Source organism: Rhineura floridana, chromosome 22, assembly GCF_030035675.1.
Source record: "Rhineura floridana isolate rRhiFlo1 chromosome 22, rRhiFlo1.hap2, whole genome shotgun sequence".
NCBI lineage: Eukaryota > Metazoa > Chordata > Lepidosauria > Squamata > Rhineuridae > Rhineura > Rhineura floridana.
In genome coordinates, this window is record NC_084501.1 from 7722259 (window position 1) to 7738013 (window position 15755).

General features: G+C 48.4%; 2 protein-coding genes across 12 annotated transcripts in view; one reads left to right on the forward strand and one right to left on the reverse strand.

Moving 5' to 3' along the window:
* Positions 1–10257, reverse strand: part of DRAP1 (DR1 associated protein 1) — a 33319-nt gene extending 23062 nt beyond the window's left edge. For 3 of the 9 annotated variants that reach the window (XM_061605715.1, XM_061605710.1, XM_061605711.1), the window contains exon 1: positions 4586–4861. In XM_061605715.1, the coding sequence (XP_061461699.1) occupies positions 4586–4846 (261 nt within the window). In that variant the 5' untranslated portion in view covers positions 4847–4861. Of the gene's footprint in view, positions 1–4585; positions 4862–6100; positions 6205–7488; positions 7557–7706; positions 7736–9173; positions 9251–10119 lie in introns of those variants that run through there. The other 6 variants (XM_061605712.1, XM_061605714.1, XM_061605719.1 and 3 more) reach the window with 6 other exon arrangements.
* C22H11orf68 (chromosome 22 C11orf68 homolog) lies at positions 9939–14262 on the forward strand. 3 transcript variants are annotated; one of them, XM_061605722.1, is made up of 2 exons: positions 9939–9958; positions 12220–14262. In XM_061605722.1, exon 2 carries the CDS (start codon positions 12235–12237, stop codon positions 12970–12972), a length of 738 nt encoding a protein of 245 aa, XP_061461706.1. In that variant the 5' UTR covers positions 9939–9958; positions 12220–12234; the 3' UTR covers positions 12973–14262. The 3 variants fall into 3 exon arrangements, with proteins under 3 accessions (XP_061461706.1, XP_061461704.1, XP_061461705.1); XM_061605720.1 differs by lacking the exon at positions 9939–9958 and adding an exon at positions 9978–10225; XM_061605721.1 differs by lacking the exon at positions 9939–9958 and adding an exon at positions 10232–10518.
* Positions 14263–15755: the final 1493 nt, after the last annotated feature.

The window sequence follows — 15755 nt, forward strand, 5'->3', positions numbered from 1 at the left end:
TACACCGCTTAGAAAGTTATTTACCGATAGAAAATAAAACAAAGGCAGTTTGACACTATAGCAACTTAACATCACTGAGAACAATGGTTCCCAAACTTTTTTCCCCTCACGGACCACTTGAAAACTGCTGATGGTCTTGGTGGGCCTCTAAATGATTTTTCTGCCTATTGTAACATGCTGTGCTGGAAGGATCTTAATTGTATTTGCGCCGCTCCTTTGGTTTCTTAAATTGTGTGGTATTGGGTTACAATCTGCAATCCCATCTAATTCAAGTTGTAATACAATAAAATATAAAACAAGAAAAGACGCAATAAAATGAAAAATGAAAAAGAATGTTTAATGTGGGCATGCCGTGGACCATCTGAATGAGGCTCGTGGACTGCCGGTGGACCGTGGACCAGTTTGGGAATCTCTGACTTAGAAAATATCTAATCTAGGTGTTCCGTTTTACCTGCATCAGTTCAAAAGGAATGTAACAGCTTCCCGCGGTTCTCACCCACCAGCCCGAGCAAGCGTGGCCAATGGCCACGGATGAAGAGAGCTGTAGTCTGGCAACATCTGGAGGGCCAAAAGTTCCTCACACCTGCTTTGAACCAATGAGGTTCAATATTAAGGTAACACTATGTAATGTCTACTAAGAAATGTAAATGTACTGCCTTCAAGTTGATTTAGACTTATGGCGACCCTATGAAGAGGGTTTTCATGAGGCTGAGAGGCAGTGACTGGCCCAAGGTCACCCAGCGAGCTTCATGGCTATGTGGGGATTCGAACCCTGGTCTCCCAGGTCCTTAACCACCACACTGGCTCAAGGTCTACTAGAGTTTCATATATACACTGGCAGGGTCTGACGTTCTGGTGACTGACCAGAAGAGAGATGCTGGGGTCACGTTGTGAGCTAAGTTGAGGCATGGGGAACCTGTGGCCCGCCAGATGTTGCTGAACAACAACTCAGGAAAAACTTCCTAACTGTTAGAGCCATATGACAATGGAACCAATTACCTAGAGAGGTGGTGGGCTTTCCGACACTGGAGGCATTCAAGAGACAGCTGGACAGCCATCTGTCGGGAATGTGTTTATTTGGATTCCTGCATTGAGCAGGGGGTTGGACTGGATGGCCTTACAGGCCCCTTCCAACTCTACTATTCTATGATACCAGGGGCAACACAGACTGAGGAGGTCTTGAAAGGTTGTCACACAGAGGAGGGCCGGGATCTCTTCTCGATTGTCCCAGAGTGCAGGACACGGAATAATGGGTTCAAGTTGCAGGAAGCCAGATTTCAAATGAACATCAGGAAAAACTTTCTGTTAGAGCCATACAACAATGAAACCAATTACCTAGAGAGGCAGTGGACTCTCTGGCACTGGAGGCCTTCAAGAGGCAGCTGGACAGCCATCTGTCAGGAACGCTTTGATTTGATTTCCTGCATTGAGCAGGGGGTTGGACTTGATGGCCTTATAGGCCCCTTCCAACTCTACTATTCTATGATTCTATGATCTCCCATCTTCCCTGGCCACTGGCCATGCTTGACGCGGCTCGTGGGAGTTGTAGTTCACCAACAACTGGAGGGCCAAGGGTTCCCCACTCCTAGCGGAGTGTAAAAGTCAACTCAGCGTGCATAGATGCCAAAAGGAAAAAAAAGGCCACTTCCATGCTAGGGATTGTCAGAAAAAGACCAAAAAGAAAAATTAAAACAGCCACTGTCCGTATACAAATGTATGATGTAGCCACGCTTGGAATATTGCGTACAGTATCCTGATCGCCCCATTCCAAAAAGGAATCAGAGGCAATCAAGGGGCTGGCGCACCTTCCCTACATGAAAAGGTGTTTGGGACTGGGGGAAAGACAGATATGATGAAATGATAAAGAGGCTTTATAAAATGACGAGAGGCGCTGAGAGACGACTGAGCTCCGTCTCGCTCCTAACACGGGAACCCAGGATTGTCCGACAAAATTGTCTGGCAGCAGATTTTGGACAGAGGAAAAAGAGGCATCTCCACCCCACCCCAATCTTCTCCTGAAAAGACACCCCCACCAGGAAGCCCTACTACAGGGCATCGGAGTGGCCCGGGGGCCCAACCAACTGCACTAGCAGGGAGCAGAGGGCATAACCCCAGGCTTATTTCATGGCAGGAACAGGGAACCTGCTTGGGATGCTCCAGAAGTCATGGGACCATTGGCCAAGCTGCCTGGGGCTGACGGGAGTCTGAGCCGGATGGGAAGTAGAGCAATGGGAAAGGGCCGCAGATTAGCGGACGAGCACCTGCCTTGCATCGTTGGCATCTCCAGACAGGGCTGGGAGAGACTCCCTGCCTGAGATCCTGGAGAGCCGCTGCCAGCCAGCGTCGACTGCGCTGAGGTAGATGGGGCCAGTGGCTCTGACAACAGTTCCCCGTGCCTGTTCTCCAGTCCGTAAGAGGGATGGGGAACTGGTGGCCCTACAGATGTTGTTGGACTTCAACTCCCCTGATCCCCAGCCAGCATGGTCCATGTTCAGGGGTGATGGTAGTTGTAGTCTAGCAACATCTGGAGGGCCACGGATTCCACAGGCCCTGGCCTATAACCAACATCAGATTGCTCTCTATGGCCTTTGTTAGATAGAAAGGATAAGTCCATCTTCCACAAGGGCTTCAAAAGCCAATTTCTGTTAGGAACAGAGGAATCTGCCTCAAATCAATTCAGACCGCTGTTCCATCTAGCTAAATATTTCCTACACTGACTGGCAGTGGCTCTCTGGGATTTCAGACCAGGGTCTCTCCCAGTCCTACCTGGAGACGCGCAAGGCAGATGCTCTAACCACTGAGCTACGGCCCTTCCCATAGCAGGCTTATCTATTAGGCCAGGGCTGGGGAGCCAGTGGCTCTCCTGCTGTTGCTGGATGACAAGTCCCATCAGAGAAAGCCAGAGTGGTACAGCGGTTAGAGTGCCAGACTAGGAGCTGGGAGACCAGGGTTCAAATCCTGACTCACCCATGAAGCTCGCTGGGTGACCCTGGTCCAGTCACTGTCTCTCAGCCTAACCTAGTTCACAGGGTTGTTGTGAGAATAAAATGGAGGAAACTTGGAGCTATAATACACAAGTAGTGGGACTGAAGGAAAATATATGATTTATCCTGAATGCGTTTTTTAATCATTATATTTTTAGTTTGTCTCATTATTAAGCATTAGATATGCTTCAGCCAGCCAGCCAGCCAGCGGGTTGGACTTGATGGCCTTAAACCCTAACTAATCTATCTATCTATCTATCTATCTATCTATCTATCTATCTATCTATCTATCTATCTATCTATCTATCTATCTATCTATCTATCTATCTATCCTTTACAATTATTTCATTCCTGTAACTCCATTAAGCCTATGCAGACATACACACAATTACGTTCTGTTAACTTCTTTTAAATATCCTATCATCCGTTCCCATCGTTTTATATTCTGTTTTATACTCCATTTTAATTCTATCATACCATTAAGCTTTGCATAGTACCCCGGTATATTTGTTTCAGTTATACGCTTTGGGTTTGTGGTTCTGAGTCAAGGATTGTGTGCAAAGAGAACCAGGACTGAACAGATCCAGTGAGAGTTGATGCCTAGGCCAGGCCAGGCCTTGGCATGATGAACCCTGAGAAGATCTGCTGATTATCAGGGTACGCCACCTTGAGCTCCTTGGAGGAAAGGTGGGATATGTATAAATAAATAAATAAATAGCCCAACAATTAACCATGCAGAGCTGACAAAGTTTTTGGGGTTGGAGGGGGGCTGCACTCGCAATTACCCAAGGAAAAACCTTTCCCCATGAGTAGTTCCCTTCTATAGGGAGGCATGAATTGCATGTGTGTGTTTTTATTTTATTCCTTGGAGCTGGAAGGAAGCCGGGAAGGAAGAGAGAGGAGGCTGGAGTGCATAGTTTGGGGGAGGGGGACAGCTTTTGGACCTCCAGATGTTCGCTGAACTACAACTCCCATCAGCCTTAGTAAGCCAAGGAGGATGGGAGTTGTAGTTCAGCAGCGTCCAGAGGGCCAAAGGGTTCTAGTCTAATAAATGGGGAGGGGAGGGGGCCTTAAAAAGACTTGCCTAGTGGAGCGGGGGCCAATGTCTTCCAGGAAGGGGGCTGGAATAGCGAATCCCAATCTCTCATTGCCTCCCCCCCACCGCATATGGGGCGCAAAATAAAAGGGGGGCGGGGGCGTCAGTCAGGCTAAAGGGGGGGCGTGCTCATTGCCGTCCCAGGTTGCAGTCCAAGGCACGCCGCCCTGGGAGCAAGTTCCATTGAGCCCCCGGGAGCTTCCCTCTGAGCAGGCGCGCCTCGGGCTGGAGCCTTGACGCGTTCCATTTCGGCAGCCGCCCCAGCCCTGCCTGCTCGCAAGCCAGCCTCGCGGAGTCCAACGGGGCTTCCTCCCCGCCGCCCCCGGTTCTGCACCGCGGGGGCTGAGCATCGGCAGCCTGAAAGGAGATCCTGGAGCGGGGCTCAGGCTGGCAGCGCCAGGGGCTGCAAGCACGCTTCGTGGCTGCCCCGGGGGCTGGGCTACCGCGGGGTGGACTTTGGTGCAAGCTCTACCCCGGGGTAGGGCAGGGAAGCGGAGGCTCTCACCGGAGGGAAGCGCGCGTTGTATTTCTTCTTCTTGCTGGGCATCTTCTTCTTCCTCCTCCTCCTCCTCCTGCCGGGCCTGCAGCGAGCAAAAAGCCGGATCAGGTTCACCCTCGGAAGGAGCCGCCGCGCCCGACCCAGCCGAGCCGCCTCCGCCGCTGCCCTCCGCGCGGGTCCTAACGCCGCCCGGCTGCCGGAGCGAAGGCATGAATGGATGACGCGCCTCCCCCCCCCCCGGGACCTCCCCGAGACCGCGCGGCCCATTCATAAAAAACGGCAACAGATTACACGGACGGTGGTGCCGTCCGGACAAGACTTTGGGGCAGGCGTCCAGGCTTCCCCCCCCCCACTTGGGAGAAGGAGCAAGAGCCCCCCCCAACGCAGAAAAGGGGTTTGCCTTGCCACGGAATAAGTGAACCAATGAGACAACAGTGAACCACAACAACGATGATGATGTAACATGATGATGACAGCAGTAGTAATTTTTTAAAAATCGTTTTAACAGTGTTGGATCGAAAACAAGACAGCTGGCATTATATATATAGATACTGAGAGAGAGAGAGAGAGAGAGTTTTGAAAGCAACAAACAGAACTTCACCCAAGCTAGCTCTGGATCCCTATAAGGATTCTGTTAATCGCCTAAAAATATATGCACATAATTGTGCTTAACAAAACAGAGGTTAAAAACGTTTCGGCTTCTGCCTTCATCAGCTGCTAACATACAAACTCCAAGCCAAATTTTGTTACATTAGCAGCTGATGAAGGCGGAAGCCAAAATGTTTTGTTAGTAAAATAAATACCTCTGTTTTGTTAATCACAGCTAGGTGTATGTACATATAATTATATGCGCACGCACACACACACACATCAGGATGCAGTCCACTTAACTGAAGTAAGTCCCTTATTTCTGAAAAGATGTGCATATATTGCATTGTTACAGCACAACTTTCTACTTGGTCTTCTCAGAAAGAAGTCCCGTTGGGCTCAATGGGCCTTACTCCCAGGGAAGCGGGCATCTAATGCGGAATTCCCTGATTACTCCCAGGGAAGCAAGCCTTGTTATGAAAGGCTTGCCTGAAGAGAATAATTATGTTTTATTTTGTAATAATAGTGACGATAAGATCATCTACCCTGCCCTTTGATCCAAAAGGATCCTCAAAGGCGGTTTTCAAAAAACCCCCGACATCAATAAAATAATTATGGTCTGAAGCCACGCAAGGCTACCATGTAGCTGAAACTAAGCAGGCTGAAGTCTGGTCAGTGCCTGGATGGGATACTGTAAAGCAACTGTATGTTTGCCACCTTAGGTTTCATGCTGGAAAAACAACAGGATATAAATATAAGAAAATAAGTAAAATAATTGATTTGGGGCTGTTTCCTTTGTCTTAAAAACAGCACTGCTCTGCCATTCCTATTTTTATTATTATTATTATCATTATTATTATCTGAGCTGAAATGCTTACAGCAAATGTATAACGTTGGTCAGTATTATTGCAGATGCTGAGTGAGTTTGCTTACCTAGGGACTCCTACAAGGGTGTAGTCGTCTGGGGTCTCGGGGGGTCTCAGGCCCCTTACTTTTTTGGAAGCAGGGTCCCAACAGAGCCCTTCATCTCCAGCATCCTATGAGCCAATCAGAATGAAAGGGGAGTGGGTTAGCTACTGAGAAGAGTCTTCTAACATGCTTCCTTGTCCTTTCCTGCTGATTGGAGCCATTCAGAGTGAAAGGAGGTGTCAGCCACAGCTCTTCTCAGTAGCTAACACGCTCCCCATTCCTGCTTATTGGCTCCTTGGGACGTCTGTTGTTGTGAGAGAAAGCATTAACAAGGATCTTATTCTCAACCCAGCATAAAAAAAAGGGGGGGGGGTGGTAGCTGTGGCTATCATGAAGGGACTCCACACTTCTGAATTTGCCAGTGCACTACTGGACTCCTAGTAACTTCCAGCAGCAGATCTGAGATTTGACATGAGGACTTCCTGATCTACACTTCAGCCTGTTAGCTGCACCACACGTAACATTTATACAGCACTTGGGGAGGGGCCTTCCAAATTTCTGTGGGCCTGCCCCCATGCATTGTCAGGTGTGACTACAACCCTCGACTTCAGCTTCACACGAGAATCAAGTTGACACGCATGTTATGTCGATAACATTGCCACATGTGACCTGCCAGGGTTTTAACTGATTACAAAAACAAGGACTTTTTGTTAGCAATTAACAGCATCAAACCAGTTGGTAGTCATAATCTTTTTAGGGGTTATTATTCTCTCCCTCCCTCCCCTCCCACCTCCGGAAAAGGCCTTGTGCCCTTGCACAACAGCACTGGCAGAATGTCTGCCTGTCAAAAATCTTCTTTCTGGCACGACTGATACTGAGGAGCCAAGAGCAAAATTTTGCGTAGGCAGACAGTGAGAAGTACAATCAGCCTCACAAGCCAGGCCTCCAGCACAAACTTGAATAGCATAAGTAAGAAAAATAATATTTTAATATTTAAAATAGTGTAATATCATCATCACTGCTTCCTCCCTCTGGGACTATCGTGCTTCCTGAGACGGAGTGTGGGCATGTGCGGCTAGGGTTGTAATGCCATGCCATGTTTCTAGGGGAAGGGCTGTAGTGCTATGCCAGAGCATCTGCTTTATATGTTATGCTATGGTTTATTTCTAGGCCACTTTTTGGACAAAAAGGCCCCCAAGGCAGCTTACACACAAATAGAAAAATACAAATAAAAACAATACAATGTACAAAACTTCAAGCCAACAAAATGCTAGCATTTCTAAACAGCAACAACAGCTAAAAACCAAAAGCAGTCATCTTCCTGGTAAAGGACAGTCCCCAGAAAAATCTCACTAAGAGCAGCAGGGGTGAGGGGGCAAAGCAGATGGAAAAGCATCCCAGCACAGTCTCACCCCTGGAGCAGTCTGCTTTGCATGCCAAAGGCTCCAGGCTCAGTCCCCGGCATTGCCAAGTTGGGACAGGAGAGATCCCTGTCTGAAAACCCTGGCGGGCCAACAGTCTGACTGAGGATAAGGTGCATTTCTGTGTTCCCATTGAACCTTTGAGCATGCATGCCAGCACTGTGCCTGATGAGGGGTGGGGTCAGCAACTTGCCCAAATTACAGTTTACCTGAGTGGCAGCATTGGGGAAATCTATGACTGCTGGGAAACCGAGGTGAAAAACCGATTTCACGTGTGCCATGTAGATGCAATCTATTCTGTTCCCAAAGAAGCAAATCTCTCTTTTTTTTTTATGCACTTTCATAAATAATTTAAAGGCATGGGATAAAGCTGGCCATTTCCCATCCTCCCCCCTCATCAGGCCTGCATGAACAATCAATCTTCTTATATGGCTTTTGTTTTTTGAAAGCCAGCTGTGCCACTTCTGACGCGTACACCAGCCCCTCCACGTGTACAATGAACCACAGACTTAATAATTCCTTTGTCAAGTAACAAGACTTACTGTTATTTTGATGCTAAATCTCCCTCCCGCGAGGTAAAAGGAACAGCTGCACTCACGAAGCAAGGGTGAAATTGCCAGTTTTAGCCCAGCTGTGAATGTGGGCAGCACCAGCAGGTGTCAGGAGTTGGCAGAATTGGGCACATGTCTATGTCCATGCCTGAGTTGGGGGCAAGGCTGGTCCCCAGAGCCCCTGGCTCTGCAGCTCCTTTTGCCCCCAATTTGCTTGCTCTGGCTCAGAGGGAGAGTGCAGCAAGCAATGGGAGTGAGCAGAAGGAACAATGGCTGCAATGGTTTGCTCACTCGTCTGCCATCTTTCTCTGGGGAGCAATGGAGATTAGACCCAGAAGCGCAGAGAGAGAGAGAAAGAGAGAATGCACAAGTGGATGGTTGTAAGGAGGAGTGGAGCCCACTGAGGGCATCTTGCCAAGCCCCCCAACAAACAAACAAACACACACACAAAACAACCCTGGAGCAGAGGCAGCTGTTTCTAACTATTTTGTTGCAATGTGACTTTGAGTTTTTAAATATTGCAAAAATGATGCTGCAAACGTGACTACAGTCCATAGTTATTATCTATGGATTTTTGATGGGGTGTTGGAGGCTTTGGCTGAGACAGAGCTACTAGCTTCAATAGCTATGTTTTCCCTCCACTGTCAGAGGCAGGATGCCTGTGAACATCAGGGGCTGGGAATCCCAGGTAGGGAGAGCTGCTCTTGCACTCTGGTCCTCTTACAAGGCTTCCCAGAGGCATCTGTTTGGCCACTGTGAGAACAGGATGCTGGACTAGGTGGGCTATTGGCTTGATCCATTGGGGCTTTTCTTATGAAAGAGGGGCTCACAAAGTAGCCTTGGCTATCCTTATATTGCATGTTTGGGTGATAAGCTGAAAGTGACAGCAACGTAGTCTTGTGTCCCCTCCCCGCTTGCTGTGTCTGAGGGAGAGTGTGGCTTACCTCAGCTGTTCAATGTAGTCCAATATTATGATCTTTAAATATTATGATCTTTAAACTGGAAAGTCAGTGCAGTGTAACAGTTAAGAGTTGGACTATGACTTGGAAGACCAAGGTTTGAATCCCCACTCAGCCATGAAGCTCACTGGGGGACCTTGGGCCCATCACTGTCAGCTGGACCTACCTCATAGGGTTGTTGTGAGGATAAAATGGAGAGCGTGAGAACCATGTATGCTGCCTTGAGCTCCTTGGAGGAAAGTGGGATGTAACTGTAATAAATAAATAAATTACAGGGGTGTGTGGCTGAGAGAAGCCCACAATGTAGCATTGTCTAATGCTTCTATCCTTACAGTATTGCATTTTAAGAATTGATAGGCCACTCTTCAATTAAATCCCCCATTGCAATTCCCAGTATTTCAGGCTGTATTTGAAAGAGGCTTACAAAAGCCCTGCAATGTACCCAAATTATATTACAGGTCCGTGTGCGGCTGAGGAGTGGTGCTAGTGAAGACAGCCCTGCCAGGTAGTCCAGTGTTATTATCCCCATATTACAGATCCGGGAAGGAAGTGGGAGGGGAGTTGTGGTTATGCTTTGTCCTGGGAATGAACGGGTTCAATTCCAAAGTCCAAAACATCTAGACAGGCCTAAAACTAAACTGGTTTCCCACTCAATCTCCCACCCAGTGCGCAAACTACAAAGGGCTTCCAACGCAGCTGCATCTAAGCCAAGAACACAATTTTCAGCCCCCCCCCCCCGCCAAACAACGGAAGAAATAAGCGAGCCAGCCCTTTGACGTCATTTCCGGCCTAAATAGGAAGCATTGCCCCACCGCTGCTAACAACCTCTGCAAAGTTTAGAAAGGGAGCGGAGAGCGTTACACCATAGAGATGCCAAATACCAAACCGGCGCCACATCGCGAGCCTGCAAAGAACAATGTCCAAGATGGCGGCTTTTCATTTGCGTCGGAAGTACGCGTTGTGTATTACTCCGCGGCCCCCTCCTCTCCCACACCGACCCACACCATCTTTTCTGTTTTAATTTAGATAATCCTCAAATATTAGGAAGCACAAAGAAAGCAGCTCTTTAAAACAAACAAAAAGCTCAGCAACAACTAAATTTCGTCCCTTACCTCACTTCCGGTTCCTCCACATTTCCGGTTCCCTTCCATCCCGTCCCCTCCGCATCACTTCCGGGGCGTGCTTCGAGTCCTCCTGCTCGACCCAGGCCGTTGTAAGGTAACGCCAGGAGGAGTTGCGATAGGGGAAAAGGGAGCTTGCGGGTTGGGCCTCTGGAGGGGACCCGACCCACGCTTCTGGCTTCCTCTGTATTACTGGGAGGGGTGGAGAGTGAAGGTGGCTCTCATTTGCATATGCAAGTTTATCCTAATACATTATACTAATAATAGCGACGCCCAGCAGCGTGTTTGTGTGTGTGTGTATATCTATATATAATATAGCCCTGTACGATGTTCAGAATGCTTCATCTCCCTTAGCTTTTTGTTGCATTTAACAACAAACAACCCAGCAAGGTAGGCCAGTGCTGTTGTCATCTTATATTTCAGATGGGGCGGGAAAGGCAAAAACAGACAGCCAAAAACAGTTTAGGCTCCAAGCAAGTGAGGGGTCTGGCCTGGGGAGAGTTCTGAGGGCCAGATGGAAAGGCGTGGAGGGCTGCGTTTGGCCCCGAGGCCTGAGGTTTCCCACCTGTGCCCTAAACTATACTGAGGCTTTTGCATTTACAATGTTGTTTTTTAAAACTTGTACAATTTGATTAAATGTATAGGGTTGGATCCAGACTTAAGTTATATTTAGAATTAAAGTAAATCAGTAGGATCATACCTGACTTAAACAGTATTGAAGCCAATAGGTCTACTTGAAGTATGGTAAAGTCTGGAACCAACTCATATGAATCAATTTCTTACAGAAGTTGTAGTTGATTTGTTTTTGTATTATCAAATAGAGCATAGTGCTGGGAGGGAGGAATGCAACAAACTGTTTAGCTATTTGTATTTCATCTTTGGAAAATAGTGTGGTAGGAAGCTGCCTTATACTAAGTCAGACCGTTGGTCCATTTAGCTCAGTACTGTCTACTCTGACTGGCAGCCAGGGTTTGCTCCCAGTCCTGCCTTCAGATGCTGGGGTTTGAGCTGGGACCTTTTGCATGCAAAGCAAATGTTGAGGAAGCTGCTGTGCTCAGGCAATTCCCCATATATGTTAAAGGTTAAGGTGTCCCCGCACTTGTAGTGTGAGTCGTTTCCGACTCTTAGGGTGACGTTTTGCGACGTTTACAAGGCAGACCGTATATATGGGGTGGGATTGCCAGTTCCGTCCCCGGCCTTTCGTTACCCCCCAGCATATGCCGGGTACTCATTTTACCGACCACGGATGGATGGAAGGCTGAGTGGTCCTCGACCACTTTTACCGGAGATTCGACTTCCTCCTTCCGTTGGAATCAAACTCCGGCTGTGAGCAGAGCTTTGGCTGCGTTACTGCCGCTTACCACTCTGCGCCACGGAGTAACATATATGTTACTTTCCTATTATATATATATATTTCCTATTAAGTTCACAGCAAGGCTTTGAGGCAGATCAAGCAGAGAGAACACAACTTGCTGCAGGAGGCTGCCTAGTGAGCATCAAGAGCTGAGCCAGGTCTCAAATCCAAGGCCAGTGTTTGGCACCATACTGCCCAGCAGTTTTGAGTAGCTAGGAGAGAAAAGGGGGGCTTGGGTCACAGTTCTCTGAAATTCCTGGTTTGAAAATTCCAAGCTGGGCTACAGCTACAGATAAAATTTCAGCATTAGTCATGTTTAGTAATGACCTCGGGGTAAGTGAGGGCTGGCCTCAGTTCTCTGTAAAAATGGGACTGTGCACAGAACCTGGACAGCCATCTGTCGGGAATACTTTGATTTGGATTCCTGCACTGAGCAGGGGGTTGGACTTGATGGCCTTATGGGCCCCTTCCAACTCTACTATTCTATGATTCTATGAACCTGCCTTGTGGGCTGGTTGTGAGCATGAAGAAAAAAAACTGATTTTAGAGTGTTGTAGGACAGGGCTGGGGAGCCTGTGGTCCCCCAGTGGTTGCTGGACTCCCAAGTCCCATCAGCCCCAGCCCACGTGATTAGTGATGAAGGTGGCTTTAGGCCAACATCCCCAGGCCTCTTGTAGAGCATCTGTTATATCTTCATTGTGTTCATTGTATGCTGCTTTGACCACTCCCTCCAACAGGTGCCCTGCAGCGCCATGTCCAGCCAGGACGACGAGGCAGGGAAAGATGGCGCCTTTGCGGCTGAGCACCTGGCCGCTGAGTCCATGGCGGCAGATATGGATCCCTGGGTGGTCTTTGATGCTCGCAAGACCCCCCGGGCTGAATTTGAGGAGTGGCTGCAGACCTACCAACCATCCCGTGTGTCCCGCTTTGGCGACCCCGTGCGGAAGGCGGAGCCCGTGGGCTGGATCGCTGTCTACGGACCCAGCTTCTGTCCCGAAGGGGGCGATGTGGTGGGGCTGCAGGACGACTGGGAGCTGCTGCAAGGCAGCGGGCGCCACATCACCTTCGAGACGGTGAAGGAGCTGGCCCTGAACCGGCGGGTGCTGACTGGGAAGTGGTTAATGCACCTGGACAGCGGCTTCAAAGTGGACCATGCCTGGGCCGGCATTGCCCGGGCGGTGGTCAGTGGGCGCATTGGCGTGGCCAAGGTCAGCCCCTGCTGCCCTGACTCAGAGCGCAAGCAGGTCATCTGCGTGTACACAGATGACTTCACGAATGAGGAGCAGGTGCTGGTGGCTGATGCAGTCGTCCGTGCCACGGGCGTCAAATGCCTGTTGTCTTATAAGCCTGATGTGTACACTTACCTGGGCATCTACCGTGACAACCGCTGGCATCTTTGCCCCACCATCTATGAAAGCAAGTTTGATTTGGAATGTATTCCCCGCCGCTCCCGCATCATCAACAAAGTGAGCAACACAGAAGTGACTTAAAACTTGCTCGTTTGGACATGCAGCACTTCCAGAGGAATGGTGCTGCCACTGGGAACTACGGGTCCCAGCGTGCAATGCTCACCCCTCTCTTTCCTCCTTCCAAGGGGCCACATGACTTCTGGCAGTTGCCGGGAGGAGACAGTTGCCAAACACAGGCTGGCTGGGTTGTTGTAGGCAGGATTTCTGCATTCAGTGGCAGATGTCCTTAACTCTTGTTGTCTGAAAGGCCCAGCTTCATGCTGCTACATTTCTGAACACCCAAATTTCTCTTTAAATAGCTAATCTGAGTGTGCTGTCCTTTTTGTTTTCAAGAACCTCTTAACAGGAATGCATCTCTGCACACCGTTTCCTCAGGTGTGTGTGTATTGCTGTCGTACCACCCGGGGAGTGAGGACACCAACTTCCTTCTCCTACTTTGGTACTAAAATAACTCACAGCTGCACTTGTAGAAAAATTGCTGTAGTGGTGAAAGAGAAAAGGTTGCGGTAAGGCAAATGACCTCTTCTGTGACTAATCCTAAGACACAGGTAGCCAACGTGGTGCCCTTCAGATGTTTCAGATGACAACTCCCAGCAGCCTTGACGGCCATACTGAGTGGGGCCGGTGGGAGTTATAGTCTAAAACATCTGGAGGCCACCCAATTGGCTACCCCTGTGCAAAGAGGCGGCATGCTTTGTCACAGCGTGGAACAACTTCAGCTTGTGGGTTTTCATAATCAGGCTATCAAAGAGTCCTGTGAAACTCAAAAGCTTGTATGCTCTTGCTCTGGATTATTTTGTTAGGTCCAGCTTTAGAGTTTTTATCAGGAGAGAAGAGATACTGAATACATCAGATGAAGGCCAGTGGAGCCAGTGGCCTTCCAGGTGATGTTGGACTACAACTCCCATCTTCCTTGATCACCGGCCATCCCGATGGGAGTTGGGAGTCCAGGAACAGCTGGAGGGGCACAGGTTCCTCAGGCCTGAATTGACCCCTGGGAAAAGTTGTTTCTAGGGAAGTTTTTCTTTGAAAACCTCTCTAACGCTGCAGGAGGGAGGCGTTGCATAGTTTCAGCACGAAGGCTAAATACAGACATTACCACAATTGAGTGCGTAAGTGGGGTGACAGTCCAGACAGGTTCCCTACTGGTTGTGGGGGAGAAGTGTCATCACCAGAGCACAAAATTATTCAGAGGAAAGGTTTCTTAACATTTCTGTCCTCTGGAGGTTGTGGAAAATAGTTTTGACACAGCAGCATTCACCTACCTGTAATACAGGTTAAAAAAAAATACAATAAAGTCATATTGGCCTCTTTCTGAACATTTATTGTCAGGATGGGGTGGCGGGGTGGGTGGTGAAGAGAAACTCAGGCTGGCTAGCACCAGTCTCTGAACCGTCTTGCTCGCAGTATAAAATGTGTTACTTCTTCAGAGGACCCTCTGAATCTCTAAAGGGCATGCGCAGGCTTTAAGTATTCTGATCCTTAAGGGGAAGGACCACAGCTCAGCAGTAGAGTACCTGCTTTGCATGTAGAAGGTCCCAGGCTCAATTCGCAGCAGCTCCACGTGGGACTGGGAATGTCCTATCAAAAACCTGGAGAGCTGTTGCCAGTCAGTGTAGACAATACTGAGCGCGATGGTCCGACTAAATGTAAGGCAGCTTCCTGTTTCTAGAGGGACCTGAAAATTCTTGCACCAAGATTAGCTCTTGATTATTTGGACAGTATAGAGTCAAATATCTATATGGGCCACAGGGAAAGTGTGTGTCTATGATTCATGCTTACCCATTCCAGCTTTCTGGTAGTCACAATTTGCTTTCTGGCTTGCAGTCCTTGAAACTGCCATTTGAGATAGTATTTGCAACAGAGGGCAGTTAGTCTGGGAAATTTTGATGAAGCTTCTCCTAAGAAGAGCCCAACTGCTCGATCAGGCCAGTGGCCCATCTAGTCCAGCACCCGTTCTCACAGTGGCCAACCAGATGCTCATTATGGGAAGCCCCCAAGCAGGACCGGAGCGCTCCCCCCCCCCGTGGTTTCCAGCATCTCCCAGTAGAGGGTTGGGGCTAGTAGCCATTGATATCCTTATTCTCTTTTAAAGCCATCTGAGTTGGTGGCTACAACTGTCTCTTGGGGGGAGTGAATGCCATAGTTTTAACTATGCTTTGCACGAAGGATTACTTCCTTTTGTCTGGTTTGAATCCTCAAACACTTGGGCTTCATCAAACGTTCTAGTGTTACAAGAGAGGAGAAAACTCTTTACACTATATTTTTATCAGGGCTGTGGAGTTGGAAGCAATTTTGGGTGGAGTCTAAGTTGATAGAAATGTACTGACTCTGACTCCGGCTTCAAAATAAATTTTGACTGACAAATTTTTTAAAATATAAATTCAAAATTTCAAAGAAGCTTCCCATGGGATGGAAAACATTTTGTGTGTCAGTGTATGACACAGGACCCAGATGAAGACAAATGCTGTGATGCCAAGATCAGCGCATATTCAGGCAGCGATAAAAATGCTCCTACGAGAGCTTCCAATTTAAAAATACATTTACAGCACTTTCCAGGGCTGTGGAGTCGGAAGCAATTTTGGGTGGAGTCAGAGACAGACAGTAGAAAAATAGAGGAGTTGGAGGTTTGGCGTACTGACTCCACAGCCCTGATTTTTATACACCTCTGTCATGTCATGTCTTACCTTTTCTCCAAGCCAAAAATCCCCAACTGATGTAACTTTTCCTGGGAGTTGTTCCAGCCCCTTGATCATTTTGGTTGCCCTTTTCTGAACCTTTTTTCCAACTCTACGCTATCTAGT